This window comes from Eublepharis macularius, chromosome 6 (assembly GCF_028583425.1).
Source record: "Eublepharis macularius isolate TG4126 chromosome 6, MPM_Emac_v1.0, whole genome shotgun sequence".
In the NCBI taxonomy this organism is placed as follows: domain Eukaryota; kingdom Metazoa; phylum Chordata; class Lepidosauria; order Squamata; family Eublepharidae; genus Eublepharis; species Eublepharis macularius.
This window is the reverse complement of record NC_072795.1, coordinates 42,210,239-42,228,278: the sequence shown is the minus strand read 5'-3', so window position 1 is coordinate 42,228,278 and position 18,040 is coordinate 42,210,239. Positions and strand designations below refer to the sequence as shown.

The following is an 18,040-nucleotide window of genomic DNA, read 5'->3' as shown; positions in this document are numbered from 1 at the left end:
CAGGCTACCTGGGAAGAGAGGAAGAGGAGATTGCAGCTCTCCTGGATGTGGCATACAGAATTAATTCAAAATTTGCAGCACAGAGGAAGTTACCAAGAGATATGATTGTGCAATTTACGACCAGAAGTATAAGAGAGACAATTGTAAGCAAACAATTCCAAGAACCATTAGAAGTAGATGGGAAGGTGGTGAGAATCATGAAAGAATTGCCCAGATCGGTGTTGGTGGAGCGGAAAAAATACAGAGAGCTGGTCCAAATGTTAAAGGACTTGAAAATTAGATATAGATGGGAAATACTGGAAGGACTGGCATTTGAATTTGGTGGAACAAGGAAGAACATTAGATCTGGCCATGAGATGGAAGTTTTTATTAGGGACAATGAAAAGGACTTACCAAAAAGTACAAGAATGTAACCATGGAGTGTAAAATTATATCTTGGAATGTAAATGGACTAAATTCACCTTGTAAACGTAAGGCTATTTTCCATTGGCTTCTAAAACAAAAATGTAATATAGTATGCTTGCAAGAGACACATATTAGAAAACAGAACTTAAAGTATTTAAAATTGGCAAAACTGGGAAATGAATTTGCAGCTGCCTCCAAAAAGAAGAAGAGAAGAGTTGCACTGTACATAAAGGAGGAGCTGCAGCCAAAACTAGTTTTAAGCGATGTAGAAGCCAGATATCTAGCGGTGGAAATAATTTGGAACTCAAAAAAGATTTTGGTGATTGGAATTTATGCACCGAACGGCGCAAAAGAAAACTTTTTTAAGGACTTGCAAGGACACCTAGAAGAGTTGACATGATCAAATAATTATGGCGGGCGACTTTAATGGAGTTACAAGCTTGGAAGAAGACAAGAAATCTAAAATTGCACAGAAAAAAAGAGGACTTTTCCCAAAGTCTTTTTTTGTTATCAAAGAGCAAGAAAGTCTGGAGGATGTATGGAGCAGACAAAATCCTAAAAATAGACAATATACTTTTTACTCTGAAAGACATTTTACACTATCAAGAATTGATATGATCTGGGCTTCCAAAGAATTGATGTTGTGGACTAGAGATGTGGAGATTATGCCTAAAGTAAGCTTAGATCATAACCCAATTATGTGGAGATTTGGAAAAAATATCAAAAAAAGAGGATGGAGGATAAATGAAGACTTGCTGCAGATAGAAGACAATATGGCGTTGTTGCGAAAGGAGACCAAGTTCTTTATACAATGCAACATAAATAAGGATGTGTCAACTTACAAGGTATGGGACACCTACAAAGCGGTAATTAGAGGAATACTGATGGACTTAAACGGAAGAGATAGAAGGAGAAAAGAAGAAAAAAGAAAGGAAATAACGGAAAAAATTAAAGCCAAAGAGATGCAACTTAAGAAAAGACCAGGGAAGAAGCGAATATATCAGGATATAAAAATATTGCAGGAGCAATTGACGGCAATGAACAACAAAGAATTGGAGTGGAACTTGAAAAAAATGAACCAAAAAATATTTGAAGGCGCAAATAAACCTGGCAAATACCTAGCTTGGCAATTGAAAAAGAAAAAAGAGAAGAAAACTATAATTAAAATCCGAGAGGAAGATAGAATATTATTGGACCAAACTAATTTTGGTTTGAACTAATTTTTTGAACTAATTTTATGATTAAGAACATTTGATTTAGAATATATAGTTTAACAAAGGGAAAGTAAAATTGATAATAACAAATACTATATTGATAGTATATTTGATAAAGAATATGCATAAAAGAACTAGAACATGTTTAGAGTAAGAGATATTATGATCTATGTGTTGCAGATAAATATATGTTATGTTATATTACAATGCATGCTATGCTATATTGGATGGTATAGTATATAACAAATACTATATTGATAGTATAAGCTAATTTTATGATTAAGAAAATTTGATTTAGAATATATAGTTTAACAAAGGAAAAGTAAAATTGATAATAACAAATACTATATTGATAGTATATTTTATAGAGTATATGCATAAAAGAATTAGAATATGCTTAGAGTAAGAGATATGATCTATGTGTTGCAGGAAAATATAAGTGAAATAGAATTAAGCAATAAAAGGGGGTAAGGGTTGGAAAGCTGTTGGAAGTCAATAGGGAGGGGGGAAGAAAAGGGTGGGGAACAGAACTAATTAGATATGAAGGGAATGTATGTATCAAATTTGAAAATTCAAACTCACCAATAAAAATTTTTATAAAAAAAAAAAATTGTCTCACTTTACAAACACTGCAAGATATACAGATCAACATGCCAAACTGGAGTTCAATCAAACCTGGTTTATAAACCAAGCTTAGCATGACATCTAAATGCAGCCACTATTAAATATTTGGTGTCTTTTGTGATCTATTTTGCCCCTCGTTTCAAGCATCTCTTACAGAGATGTTGACAAATTTAGAGCAGCTTAGCAAAATATGGGACTGGAACTACCTCCTGAAGGTGGCTCATCTTCCAACTCTGCCTCATCTTTTCAGTTACTGGGCTTCTTGTTCTGGCATTTTACTAATAATCAGTAATAAAGAGATTGTGTACAGCCCACACTCCCAGGTTAGAGACATGAAGGGTATAACCATAAGCCTGTTCTGGCAACCTGTGCCAAGGGAGAAAAGTCTATGTTCAAGGACTGATACATATCAAACTAGGAAAAGAGTTTATTTTCTTGCGTCAGTTTCTAGGAGAGAAATGTTGAGATAACTGTAAATTGAGGATTAGCTAATAATTCCTTTTTGGTTTCTTTTGAGTAATCTGCAATATATATAGTATTTTCTGATTTCCCATACATCTATGTTTTGGTTTATGTTAGGATTTTTATGTTCAGTTATTAAAAGATCTTTTATTTTAAAGATCCTTGCTGTTCTCTGACTGCTTTTACTTCTACCAAGACACCTCCAAGAAAAGAGGGATAGCATGGGCTAAGAGTTGAAGGGGGTTTGTCCTTGCTCACATGCACATTCTGTATACCCCACCTTGAGATGAAACAGAGAACTGGGAGGTGTTGCAGTAAGGCAAGAAAGATGAAGACTCTGGTTGGTGGCAGCATATAGAAGAGAAAACCTCCTAATTTTGGGAAGAGGTTTTGGGAGGAAAGGATTTCTTGAAAGGAGTGGAACACCCCCACCACCCTAGTGAATTTCAGATTCTCTTGGTCACAAGAGAATAAAACAAGGCTGCGAGCAGGGAGTATACAGGATAAATGCCGAGAAGGCCTTTTCCCTGCTCCCCACCAAATATACTTCAGAGGGTCTTCTTGCATGATTTCAGAGTATGGGAAAATATATATAGGCAGACAGTCCTTCCTTCAGGCCAGTTTGGTGTAGTGGTTAAGAGTGCGGGACTATAGTCTGGAGAACTGGGTTTGATTCCCCGCTCCTCCACTTGAAGCCAGCTGGGTGACCTTTGGGCAGTCACAGCTCTTCCTGAGTTCTCTCAGCCCCACCCATCTCACAGGGTGATTGTTGTGGGGATAATAATAACACACTTTGTAAACCACTCTGAGTGGGCATTAAGTTGTCCTGAAGGGCGGTATATAAATCAAACGTTGTTGTTGTTATACTTTGGACCCAACCTAGATATGTCAATATTTCTGTGTCAAAAACTGTACTTCATACTGATGTGCTCCACATAGTCTAGTCAATCTTTATTTACCCATTGTACATTCTACCCTCCCCCAAAATAGCAGTATGTTGCAAAAGCCCAGCTAAGCATCTCCTGACTTTTCAGACATTGGGATGATCATGTTGTGCAATGCCCCAGATACACTTATTCTGGTGACTTTAATCTGAATTCTTGCCATTTTGACATGGTGAGAATCATCTGATAAGTAAAACTGGAAATTAATAACTTTAAGCAGTGCAAAGAGAAAACTCTTCTAATAAACTTGGTGAGAAGAGTGACCTTTAATAAAATAAGAAATTATGGTAGCATGGAACATTTCTTTAGTAAATTACTTTTGTAAGTGCAGGTTCCCAGCTGTAGGGCTATGTTCTTTTCTGAATGCACAGGATCTTGCAGTCATATCTATTAAATGAAACAGCAGCCACACACTTGGGAATCTTCTTAAATTTATGTATGAAATGAAGTACAATTATGACCTAGTCCTGACCTTTGTGGAAATACAAGGACATATCTTGGATTTTGTTTTGGTAAATATTAAAGCTTTGAAAAATAAAACTGGATGCAGCATTGATACAGTAGATGCTTTATCTTTGTAAACAGGGGAGGGAGGTTAGATGTACAAATAATGCCCTTTAAAGGTGAAAGCTTTTTTAAAAAAAACAACAAAATGGCTGTTTTTTTTTTTTTTTTTTGCATTTCTGAAGTTCACTTTCATGAATATGTAAAGGGATTTGTTCCAATTTAGAAGTAAGCAAGCATAAAAAAGCTAGGCCTGCAGGAGGGGCAGCAAAGCTATTTGAAAGAAGCTATAGCTAAGCCCATCAGCAATTTGATTCCCACTTGGTGAAAACCAGTGAGGTGGAGAGGTTAAGTGTCAAGAGTAGAACCCAGAAGGCTTGCATTTAAATTCCTATTCTGCCATGAAGCTGACCTGGGGCCAGTCACTCTCACCTACCCTGATATGGATGTTGTGACAAAATGAGCAAGGGAGAATCATGTATAAAAATGTACCAAGTAAAAAGATAACCCAAAAAAGTGTGTGCGCAATCCCAACTGTTGGATTGGGCTGGCAAACTGAGCATGTGGCATTTAATCCAGTTCAAGATATTCCACATTCATACAATGTTTTTGGAGGTCTTTCAATTCATAGGGCTGCCATAGGTTGGGGGCAAGTTGATGGCACAGAACAAATACACATACAGCTATACTGGGATTAGGGCATTTAATCTATATTACAAATCACCACTACCACCACAATTTCTAGCTTCAGAAACATTGTGATATTCTCTAGCCAAAGCCTACAATAAAATTTGGATCTAGCTCATAGTAGCTGCCTGCCATCCAATTTTCCTAGCTGGTTTGCCAAAATCTTCCCACACAGACTGACAGAACAAATGCAGAATTTTTGACGCCTAAACACACTGAAATTAATGAATAAGATTGTAATGAATAAGATTGAAGGTGTTATAGGCTTCATCGGTAAGGCTAGGATGCATTGTCTCATGGGAACTATTGCTTGTATTCCCTCCTGACCTAATGAATTGAAGACACTGCAAATTACAATTCCCATGTAACTCACTAGCAACAGCTTTAAGAATGAGGTCTCTACCATCACTAACCAACTCCTTATACCACTGGCCTTACCCACTATAAGTTTGCTTGGGAAAAGAAAAGGGAGTGCCAATGTTCCAAACATTCCTGGAGAATTGGTGCACTGTAACCTGAAGATTTTCTTGGCATTCTCTGAGATAGCTCAGGGGGGGAAACCTTATTACAAGATGAGCCATGAGGAGCTTACCCCATCATTAATACCTCACACTTCGCTGCTTATATAAGTGGGCTCTGTTTAGAAGTTTAACTGTCAGTGAACTAAACTTTCATTTCAAAGTGTGGCTGTTCTCTGGTTACATCTTCAGGAAAATATCTTGTCATCAAGCCAAGATATCGTCTTTCTAGATCTCAAGAGAATGTGAAAAATGAAGGTTGATCTCTATCTGACGTTTCTTATAAATGGCCAAATACCGAGACACGTATTTCAATCCAAGATATTTTTGTGACTATGATGTGTTAGGATTGGAATTAAGAATTACTTATATGAAATTAATTCATTCATTAGCAAAGGATTTAAATGGAATACTTGCTGAGAAATATAATCTGGAATTCAGGGTAGGGTTTTTTTTTAACCAAAAATATTCAACAGGAAACAACCCAGAAAAGGTATGAATTCAAGAAAGCAGAAGAATAATCAAATCACGGCTGCTGGTGTTATTTGGTTTCTCAACTAGTGCTAACATTACCAATCCACCCTGATTTCCAGAGGTATCTAGAGGTATGCAGTCATTATCAATTACATTCTTGCCTAAGACATCAGAAAATGTAGCAGTGAAAGTACTTGTGGTAAAAATTGGCCTTCTTCTATACCGAAGCGTAGACCTTAATGATCTCAGGGCTTTCCCATCTATCCATTCACTGCCTTCCCAGTTTAAGAAAGGAACAGTGTAGAACTTCTTTTGATAGCAATGCTTGTAAATACCGAATAAGCCTCAGCTGCAGTTGCACAGCTGGAATCTATCAAGATCATATGGGGATTTTAATAAGAAAATAATATTTAGTGAGGAAGTTAGAATAAAACTGAGTTTAATACATTTTATATTTATTTTTAAGGCTGCTTAGCAAACCATCAACTTTTATTACCAACAGTTTCCCTAACCCACTTTGCAGTGAGCAGGGAAATTCCAAAGCATACAAAATACCATTATCAGCTTTCCTTCAGTGGAGAAGATAAATTTGTAGCAGATGCATCATATGGAACTACCTTATCTACTTAAATGAATGGAGCACATTGAGTATACATGGAGATTTGGATCCCTTTTAAAGATTAAAAAAATGGAAGCTTGGGCTGGTTTGAATGTACTAATAGGAACAAGGAGATTTCAGGATATTTCACAGCCAACAACATTTTTGTTCTAATTTAATCCACAAGTACATCAATAAACAAATCTAAACCACATCTTTAAGAAACATTACATTCAATCAAGAGAGATTCATGTAATTAGCGCAAACTTATCTTAGATTTCTACTTCTTGTTTTTGCAAATGTGAACTTCAAGGTCACTACAAACCTTAGGTGGCTATTTACAGGCTCTATTTCTGTGACAAGGCAAATCAATCGTTCTTTATTAGCTCCATTCTTGTCATACTTTTATATTAGTGATGCCATCTGAATTGCAACATGAGCCATTGTTTATAAATGCAGCAGGAAGTTAAAAAACTTCAAGGGGATACTGGAGTGAACTAGACAAGAAAATGGATATTAATGGGCTGAGAGCCAAGCGGGATTTTACACTGTATAGATACGGAACACATTAACTCCAACAAGGTTGTCATTGGACGAATTTTATTTCTGATTTTTTTAAAAACACATTTATCTAGTAATAATGGTTCTTATTGTGGAAAGAGGAGGCTTTCCTCTGCTCTATTGAACTAAATAGGATCAGCAATGAAAAACAGACTAATTGAACAACAGCCTGACAACACTAATCAGCAGTTTTAGACAATTTCCTAAAATATTGGAAATTTCCAGATTATATACATGCTGTGTCATTTACTGAATAAAGACAACAGAGCTAACTTAGAATCTGTTGCATGGTTTTAATAAGACCTCTACTTTAGACATACTGATTCTGCATATATAAGGTTTCACATTCAATCTGTGAAATCTCAAGGAAGCAGGGCTAGGAAAGACCTTGGAGGAGTGCTGCCAGTCAGAACATGTAGTAGTGGGTTAGATCAATGTTCTTACTTTGAACCTCTGAGTTTAGAAGCTAGAACAAAGATTTTTGGAGGCTGAGGCCAAACAAGAAACAGTGGGCTACCTCCAACCCACTTTCCCCAAAAGAATCTAGAAGCAGATAGGGAGTGCTGGAGCAACTAGACCTTTGTTCTGATTTAGCAAGGCAATTTTTAGATCTTTATTTCTCTAATTGCAATTTATGGAGACAGTGCAAAAGTTTATAAACATAGGCAAGTTTTTTTTAGAGTAATACATTTTAATGAACTATGTCCACTGTCTTAAGAATACTCTTCTGGTAGTACACCCCCGTTGGAAAATATGAGATTTACTTCTGAATAGATCTGCTTAGGATTGCTCCCTAAGAGAACATTTTTGGCTGGATCCAAGATTTCCATGTGTGTGGTGAGTTCATGGGATCAATGCCACTTTCCTCTGCATTTTGTAGTAGCAAATACTACTGAGGCCCTCCAGTACACTATGTCAGGGCCCGGGGAAAGCAGCAAGAATCAGCAAAAGCCTTCGCCCTCACCATTGTATTAATACAGCATGCTCTGCCAAAACTCACACAAAGTGAGGGGGAACAATTTTTAATGCATCCCTCCTCAAGCTGTATTGGTTACTGTTCTGGAGAGCATCCAGCTTTGAGCAGTGATTTCTCAAGGATTGCAGGGAAATGCAGAGTGAAGAACAAAGGGGCAAAAATCGTTTCCCCATGCTTCATCTCTCTCAGAAGGCTTGGAGCAACAAATCTATTTCAAACTGAAGTTTGTCCTACAACTAGTCCTTTACAATAGTCTCTAAGCAATGTAAACTCCAGAGAATTTGTTTCCAAATATATTTCCTAAAAACAGCATGGACTCATATGTTGCTTTGAACTAGCTTTCCATGCATGAACAGGTATCTCAAGAAGTGTCTGAACAGGTATCTCAAGAAGAATTTAGCCCCTCTGATCAAATGGGGAAGGATTCCCTGGCTGGTTGGGTAGTCAGTCCTTCTTTGCCCCACTGACGCCTCTATCCTCACAAATGAACCCAAACCCTTAAGGGAGATTACTGAAGCTAGAATTTGTGGATCTCTATCATTATATCATTAACAGGAAGAGTAATGAGAGAGAATCTGATTCATAGAGTGCCAAATGTCAAGTATAAACTAATTTTTTAAACATTTCTTTACATTGTAATATTTTATAGCATATTATTATTAAAAGAATTCTATTATCCAGCTACAAGTTATTGCGGTAAATTAAAATTTTACGTAAATTAAGTGTCATTAGATTCTATAGCATGCTTGTGAATTAGTGTTATTTTTGGCATGTTAAAGTGAAGCACTGCATTTCAAACAAAATAGGAACATGCACATAAATCATGGAGCCTAAAATTATTTATTTTTTAACTCAAACTTTTTTTTTATTAAAGTATGAATGTCTTTATGTTGCAAGAATTGTTTACATACATTTGGAAAGCAATAAGCATATTTTCAAGAGGCATGAATCCTCAGTATGTTCCCATGATCGATCAACATGCTTTAACACTAATCACACACACACTCACATACACAAACACACATTATACATATTCACACACAACAGAACAGACCTCTATAGTTATCTGCTTTGATTAGCTCTTTTAAGGCTTCTGTAAGGTGCCCTAGTGCCCCTAACATTACCACGATTTATGAACAAGACTGTATAAAGGAGCAGCATTACCTGCAAACTATCAATTAGCACTTGGCCTTAAAACTTTTTTTTTTAGTTTCTTAATTTATGAACCCCTTCATCTGTGACTACTAGGAAAGGGTTCAGGACATATTAGCATGAGGTTTTGAACCGGAACAAGTCATGTGCTTTCAAACTGACCCCAAACAATCCTTAGTTTTTCTCTGTAAGACATCCCATTGTCATAATGGTAACTCAAACCTGACCACTGAGAACCAATGGTGCCAGGTAAACAAACTAATACAGAAGTGGTTGCCAGATGCCTTCTGTGAAACTAGCATTCTTCTTCTTGCCAGCTAGGCCAGAGGCTGAACAAGAGTCACAGTCTAAATAGTTGGAGTCTTCATAAGATCTCTCTCAATTAAATTTTGGTTTTTCCACCCAGGGATGCAAAGATAGTGAGCTTACAACAGGATTTCCATCCCCTCCCTTTTGGTTTCCTGCAGTTTGTATTTTAAAAAACAACAACTATGGTGCTAAGTGGAACATGAATGGCTGTAGGTACATTAAAAAGGTAAAATGAATAAAATAAAATTAAGCATATGGTTATAATGTGTAAATATAAGCATCTTTAAATATTCAAACTGTGAAATGTGAATTAACTGTAGACTGTCAGGCTGTTAAATCTAAAAGTCGGCATAGCTATTTCAGCCTGGAGGTGGTCAAGAGGGTTAGCAGTAGGCCACCAAATCATATTCTCCCTTTAGCAACTGATCTGGACTGCTACTAGGCATCAGCAGTAGACCTTAGTAATGAATCTAAGAAGACGTTATCATTAGAACAACTTGATGGGTTTCAACAGGCAAAAAGAAATAATTATCTTATCTTCAAAAGATGAACCTGAATAGAAAGGGCCAAAATGGAATTGGGAGGGGAGAAGGGAAATAAAATTTAAGAAAAAGATAAGCTCTCTCTCACATTTTAAAACAGCAGCTTTCAATGTCATGATTATTTTAAAATATGCATTTGTGGGAGTTTACTGAATTTCTCTTCTTTTTTTTGAAAAGCTGAATCAGTCAAGTGCTGGGAAGATCTCTCATCCCAAACCAAACTGTTGCTTATTCATCTATATGCTTCTATTCCCAGGGCCATTTCTGCTTTTGCTTAATCATTAATGAGTTCACATCAGCCATCATCAGATTCCAATTCTTGAGACATTTCCTCAGATGAGCTATTCCGGTGGATCCGGCCATCACTCTTCATGCTATGGAAAGTCTTCTTAAAGGCCTCCATCATGGCATGTGCCAACTTCTTGGCCTCTAGCTTGCTCTCACACTCTACAGCATGGCAATCCATCTGGTAGGACAAGTCATCGTTGATTTCCCGGTATACCCAAGCAAAGATATTTGGGCTGACATTGTGGTCGGCAGTGCAGTAAGCAATACGTGCAACCTGAAAGGTGTCCATGTGGACAGTAGCTTCTCCCTTGAGGTCCAGATGATGAAGCCAAACTTGGAAGGGGCGGATTTCCAGGAGAGCATTCGCTGGGAAGACGTCCTCTCTGGCAAGTGTGTGTTTCTTCCATAACTCAATGACTGGTTTTTCTGTGCAACCTGACAAAAACTGCATCCCTGTTGTGGAAACTTTACCCAAATATGTAACCTGAAAAGAGAACAAAAGAAAAAACACCTGTCAACTAAATACCAATATTACAGTTACAAAATCCTGGGATCCAGCCATAGAATATTTTATTTTTTATTTATTTAAAATGTTTTTATGCTGCTTTTCCACCCAGTTCAGGTTCTCAAGATGACAATCAAAACATTAAATCAATTTTAATATGTTTATATATAAATGAATAAAACAACTTAAAAAACACAGATAGACACACAAGGAGGGTCACTGAGGGAAACAAAACAGGAAAGTCTTCACTTGCTGGGAGAAGACAGTGCTAGAGGAGAACAAACAAATAGTATCAGCAGTTCTTAAAAGCTTCTTTTAATTTTCACTCAAGCTATTTTTAAGTTTGTTTTTTTTCCAAAATTTTGAATTATTCTTTCAAATGTCAACAATGGGATCAAAGGTGTCAAGTAGTATATCTCATAATAATGATCACTCAGCCACAGGGACCAGCTATATTCATTTTGAAATAATAAACTGACCTCTCTTTGTTTTGACTTTCAATTTGATTTATGTACAAATGAAATAAGAGTACAAGAAATCAGGAGTATTGTCTCAAGACATAATACATATTCCAGCTTGAACATATATCTGCCTACTTCCATTGATTGCTTCTATACATCAGTAGAGAACAAATTCTCTTACTTGTTAAGTATCTCAGTCTTTCCCCTTTCCGTTAACTGTGCTGGAATAGGTCACCTCAATAATAATAATTAATAACAACAACAAATAACAACTGTGCTTATATACCACTCTTCTAGACAGATTAGTTCCTCATTCAGAGCAGTGAACAAGTTAGTGTTACTATTATTCCCACAATACAGCTGGGGAGCTGGGGCTGAGAGGAGCGGCTTACCCAAGGCCACCTACTGAGCTCAAACCAATAGACTGCTGATTCTCACAGCCCAGCTACTTAACCACTGTGCTACAGCCCAGTACTTCAAAGTATGAGAGTCTGGTGTAAGAAACAACAAATAAAGAAATCCTCAGTTTAGTTCATGCCTCTTCTGGGGACTAGTCATTTGGCCTTAGAAATATCAACTCTGAACTTCTTCACCTCATCTTCTGCAATATTAGGATTACAAAAACCTATTTTACAGGGTTCCTAAGTATGTGTATGTATGTATGGCCAAGGAAGCTGCTTCTGTTACAGGGTTGCCAACCTCCGTTTACAACTGAAATCAACTGATCTTTAGACTACACAAATCAGTTCCCAATGAGAAAATGGCTGCTTTGGAGGATGGACTCTCTATACCTTGCTGAGGTCCCTCTCCTCCAAAGGCTTTAGGAATTTGCCAACCGTATTCTGTTATGGAAGAAGTGTGTGCTTGTATGAAATGGCTGACATTTATCTCCCCTTGATGGAATTCTGAAATGCCATTATTTAATTAATATTGACACAGTGAAATATTGTAGTGTAAAGTGAAAACTTTAAAAAGTAGACTTGTAGCTCCTGAATGTTACTTGACAGACTACACAGATGTTATGCTTTTGGGTCTACTCTTATGATGCCCACATTCTGATCATGTTCTTTCTTTAAAGAAAATAATTATGTACATAAAAATCGTTTTGAAGTATTTATTTATTTTAAACATTTTCCAGAAGGTCCCAGGAGGATACCATTATCAATGGTATCATATGCAGCTGAGAAGTCCAGGAGCATTATCAAGGTCACACTCCCCCTGTCCATCTCTCGGTGCAGGTCATCTTCCAGGGTGACCAAGGTTGTTTCAGTCCCATAACCAGGCCTGACACCAGATTGGAATGGATCTAAACAATCTGTTTCATTCAAAAATCCGTGTTGCCCAGCCTCTTCAAAGATGATAATAATAACAGCAACATTCAATTTATATACCACCCTTCAGGACAACTTAACATCTATTCAGAGCGGTTTACAAAGTGTTATTATTATCCTCATAACAATCACCCTGTGAGATGGGTGGGGCTGAGAGAGCTGTGACTGCCCCAAGGTCACCCAGCTGGCTTCAAGCGGAGGAGTGGGGAATCAAACCAGGTTCTCCAGATTAGAGTTTTGCTGCTCTTAACCACTACACCAAACTGGCTCTCTCAGATGTAACTACAATATACATGCACATATATACACTCTATAATATACACACAGAGAGAACTGATGCAGCTATAATTAAAGAATGAGCTTACAAAACTTTATTGGAAATAGACCATGGTTTATCCTTGCCTGCCAAAAGCAGTGAAGTCTCAAAATAAAGATTTTCAGTCTATAAATATTCACAGTATGCACAGGGACTATTCCTGTCCCCATAAGAGGGAATACTGAGGGCCAAGCTACAAGTGACGAATGACACATGAACGGCAAGTGGATTGAGTGGAGAGCAAGTGGAGGGCAAGTGAACAGGGAGGAATACACTTGCCATTCAAGTGTCATTCGTCACTTGTAGTTTGGCCCTGAGAATCACAACAGACTCAAAGTCTTTTATTTCCTTTCACTAGTCCAGAGAAATTAAAGCTGCCTTAAAAGTGTTCTAGCAGAGTGGGGACACATTTATGCTCCTCCTTCCCTGCTCCCCAACCCTCTCCAGAAAATCCAAGTAGCAATCACTCTTTGCACCTTCAGTCCTGTGAAAACAATAAGATAAATATAAACTGTGACTTTAGCACAAAGTCCAGCTTATTTTCCTCCAGAAGATTCTAATGTGCTTTATGCTTCCATGCTGGTTATCAAAAAGAAATACATGCTACCAAAAAAAAAAAGTACCATATCTTTGAGTCTTCCTCTGGAGGAAATCACTCCATTAATCAACAGCGAAGAAGATTCAGCCCTACATAAACTTTTGGAAATATTTATATCTGAAATGGTTTTGAAATAAGTTTTAAAAGCCAAGTCTGAGTGATCCTAAAAGCATATGACATTGTCAAAAGTCCTACTAGGAGAAATCTGCTTTGATGATGGATTGACACATTAGCAAGTCTTGCTGAGAGGAAACCTGTGCAAAATATGATTAAGCCCCTGGAGCAGAACTCTGACAATTAAAAAAAAAATCATGGATATTATTGGGTAAGCCTACAATGGCCTTTTCATCCTTTCTTACTTGAAGATTTTAACATCCAGTCTGAGGAAGAGTTCCAGACAACTTCAGAGCCTTCAAATTGGTTTGTACCATGTGACTGATTTTAATAAAAGGTATTATATACATTTTTGTTGGATAAAAATACATTTCAGACTTCCTTAAAAGATATTTTTCCTTGTGACTGCACTGCCCTAATAAAAAGGGAGAATAAGAAAAATCCCATCACAGGGAAGGCACCTGTGCTAATTTGAAAATGGGAATGGCATTTTGGGCAAAATGAAATCTCCTTGGTGCATTTTGTTTACTCTACACAGCACAAGGGTAATAAACTGTTTATACTGGAAGATCGCATGTAGGAATAGAAGAGGAAATACATTTCTGTTTCCATGTAGGCACCCTTTCTCATATACTTGGGTGTGCCTACAAATCCAACTGAAAGTGAAGCATACAGAGGAGTGAATACAAACGGGATGCTCTTCTGAGTAGCATTACTTTAAATGGGATGCATATCCCAGTGAGATGAACAACTGGCTTGTTGCCATGGGAATGAAGTGGTTCCTTCTCTGTCATGTAGTAGCCAGCTTAGAGGGCATGGGTTGTATATAGGGTTCCCAGGTGTCCGCCGGTGTTGGGCAAACTCCTGGGTATTTGCCCCCAATAGCGATTGGCGGGAGGTAGCAAGCCCCCCAAATGTTGCTCGCCACCAGCAGGCACCCAGGGAACACGCTGTGCATGTACTGTCTGGGGACGCGGCAACATCACTTCTTTAAGTGATGTTGTTGTGCTGGTTGCAGGAGCGTTCCCGTACTTTGTTTGGGGCTGATTTGGGCCCCACAACCGGCTGAATCATAACCATGAAGAGGTCAAGGAGCAACCTCATGCCCAATACAAGGTAAGTGCCAGGGATCCTCCCCTCCTGGTGGGAGGGGAGAGGGACTGGCAACCCTAGTTGTATAGAAGGAGCAAAAAATGTTCAGTTGATAAAACTGTGGGTATTATGATCATTTTGTGTGCTCTAACTAACCAACTTTCGCAGCAACAAAAATGTGCTTCAGTATCTCCAGTATTTCCCAATATTTATACAGCGTGTTTCAAACATTTATACATTAAGTTGGCAATCACGAGAACAGCCGTGGAAAGTATTATTATGCCTATGCTGCAGATGTAGTGCTGAAGCTTAGCTAAGGAAGCATGTTGAAAGACAGAGGTAGTCTTGGCAAACTGACAACCAGGGCAGTTGCCCAGGCTCCATGCTAGACAGGCCCTGATCACGTGCCCTGCATCCAACCCCCTGACAGAGGAGGGGAAGAAAAAAAGGGACAGACTCTCATTGCTTCTACTTGTGAAAATAGTTCCTGGTTCAGGGGTCAAAGGGAAGCCTGGATGAGAAGCACTTCCTGGAGAGACAAGAGGGAAAGCCCAGAGTGTAATGTTAGTTAACTCTGTCAAATAAATGGTGTGCTACTTTCTGTTACTGGCAAGAGTTGAAGTCTTTCAACCTTGAGTATCTAATTGCCAGCTGAACAACACACTACTCACCGATCCTGTCTAAGCTCAGTCTGCGCACTTGCAGCAACAGTCACTCATGCCTAGCCTGTCTGAGAGCCAAACTACAAGTGACGTCTTACACAGGTTGGACACTAGTCGGCTTCCCTCAAGTTTTGATGGGAAATGTAGGCGCCCTGGTTTTACAGCCTGGCTCTCCATTACAGCTGCAAGACCAGGATGCCTACATTTCCCATCAAAACTTGAGGGAAGCCGACTAGTGTCCAACCTGTGTAAGACGTCACTTTTAGTTTGGCTCTCAGATTTGGCTGTCTTCCACACAGGGAAAGTATTTTGTGGTTTCTCCATTGCTGGTACAGCTGCAGATATAGTGCAGCAGCAACAGGGCTTCCACATGGCAGATTTCCACACAATTTTCTATCCAAACCCCTCAGAAGTGGCCACTCCTTCCCCAATTTTTTAAAAAAATCAGCACTAGAAGGGGGACTAGAGACTTACTTTTTGAAAATAAAAGCTGTGAATTCAGAAAAACTGCTATTGGTGCAATGGCATATCACTACAATGATTTAAAAAAATACCCATCCTGGATGGATTTTTGCCCAGGGTCCCGGATTCACTAAGACCACCTCTGCTGAAAGAAGATTTGAACCAGGGGCATCCCATCTCACAAGTTACACCATTACTAGCCTCAACGGTAAACCAATTCATTCAATCGAGTTACAACAGTTCCAACTCTCTTGCCCAAACCACAAAAATGCTATACTGTCATTTATAGAATTATCAAAAATTCATTTCTGGCACACCAAAATCAGAAATAGACACATCTTGAAATTGGTGATGATGAAACTCTACTAATGAACTTGAGATTTAAACCATTTCCGGTTGGTGACCAAAAGCATTTTCGGCTGCATTTAACAGTGGAAGAAAACATTTACTTCAGTTCTAATCTTCTAATTGGCAGAACCAATTTCATTTCCATAACTGTTAAAAGGAATCACTCAAAAGCTGTAAGACTCTAATGTTCGAGAAAGATAATCTGGAACAGAAGTTATCACTGCATCTTTTTATAAATTGCCTCTGCTTTGGCTCAGCACTTTAGATATATTAAATACACAATATTTAAGTCACAGTGCTCTGGTAAGTAAAAGAACAATTATAAGCAGGTCTATTCAATGGGACTTACACCCAGGAAATGTTTTAAGTGTATTTCCATGGAACTTAAAATCCTGTTGCTGATGGGTTACTGGAGAAATTTATATATCGCTATTCTTCTTAAAAGTCCTCAAATTGTTCATAATTTAAAACAATAACAATCCAATTAAAATTAAATAAAACCTAGCAACAAAATAATGCACTTAAGAAAATACATCCTATATATAACTATGGGAAAATATTATGCACTTACCTGGTCCTTAGAAAACGCTGATATAGGTGCCAAACAAATCTGCATGGAAAGTGAGTTTCACAACTGACATGTCACCAATGAGAAGGCTTTTCCTCCAATAATCACCTATATAATTTAATTTAATGTATTTATCTACTACCTTATAACCATAAGATCAGCAGCTCCTGGAAAAGGATCTTATGATGATCTTAATTGGATAGGAAGGTTCATATGGAGTGAGAGTTGTCCCTTCATTTATTAACAGTCTCTGTAATAGTTATTTTGCTTTTATTGCACTAATGAATTTCTATAATTTTCAGATAGTTGCTGAAAGGCATTTTAAACCCACAAAACCACAAAAAACACATATATTGAGCTATTCATATATTTTATCCACATGAAATTAAATATTTACTTATTTATTAACTGCATTTATATTGTCTTTCTCATTGAGCCTCAAAACATATTATGCAGTGTAAATTGGAAACTGTCCATATCAACATAAGCACAGTATATGTTGATACAATTAATACGAAGAGATGACTCATGATTAGTGTACTAGGACTAAGGCCGTTTCCATGTGTCCTTATAGGGTTGGTCCTTATACGAACAGAAAGCTTGCAGTAATCCATAGACCCATTCCATTTATAAGCCACCTTCCTGAACTATTCTGTCAGAGCATAGCCATATTACCTTTATACAAAAGTCTTTCTGAACAATTCAGTTTTACATAGTTTACAGAATGACAGGAGTGTGGGAACCTTCTTTACCTCCTCAGACATCAGACAGGCCTTTCCATAAAGTGGGGGCCACAACAGAAAAAGCACATTTATAGGCAGTTGTTAATCTTGCCTGTTTACAGGGTGACACCTGCAGAAGGCCCTGTTCAGATGAGTGAAGGGAGAGAGGTGGTCCTACAGATATGAGGGGTCAAGACCATTAAGGGCGTTGTATGTGATAGGCAAAACCTTGACTTGAACCTAGTAGCTGATGAGCAGCCAAAGACATGATGACTGCAGAAGTGGCGTAATGTGCCTGCTCCATGTAGCTCCTCATAACTAAGCTGTGGAGTCTCTGCACTGAGTTTAACAGTTTACTGAGGTTTAGCAAGATAAACTGTGTAGATACAGTGCAAAGTAATAAAGTCATGCATTTTAATAGGCATCAGTTAGAAAAATCACCAGGGTGTTTGCTATTCATTATCTATGCAGAAGTGTAGACATTTAGCATGCAAATTTGTAGGAGTAGCAATATTCATATTTCATAGATAGCTATATTCCTGCTTCTGAAGATCAAAGCCTGGAAGTGGGGTGAGCTGGATTACTTAATTTTATAGATCCCCA

At 37.9% G+C, this 18,040-nt stretch overlaps 1 protein-coding gene across 3 annotated transcripts in view; it reads right to left on the bottom strand.

Annotated features, from left to right (window-relative positions):
* Positions 1–6,399: 6,399 nt before the first annotated feature.
* The window catches only part of PID1 (phosphotyrosine interaction domain containing 1), a 165,517-nt gene continuing 153,876 nt past the window's right edge, over positions 6,400–18,040 (bottom strand). For all 3 annotated transcript variants that reach the window (XM_054984052.1, XM_054984053.1, XM_054984051.1), the window contains exon 3: positions 6,400–10,742. In XM_054984052.1, the coding sequence (XP_054840027.1) occupies positions 10,266–10,742 (477 nt within the window). In that variant the 3' untranslated portion in view covers positions 6,400–10,265. The remainder of the gene's footprint in view (positions 10,743–18,040) is intronic.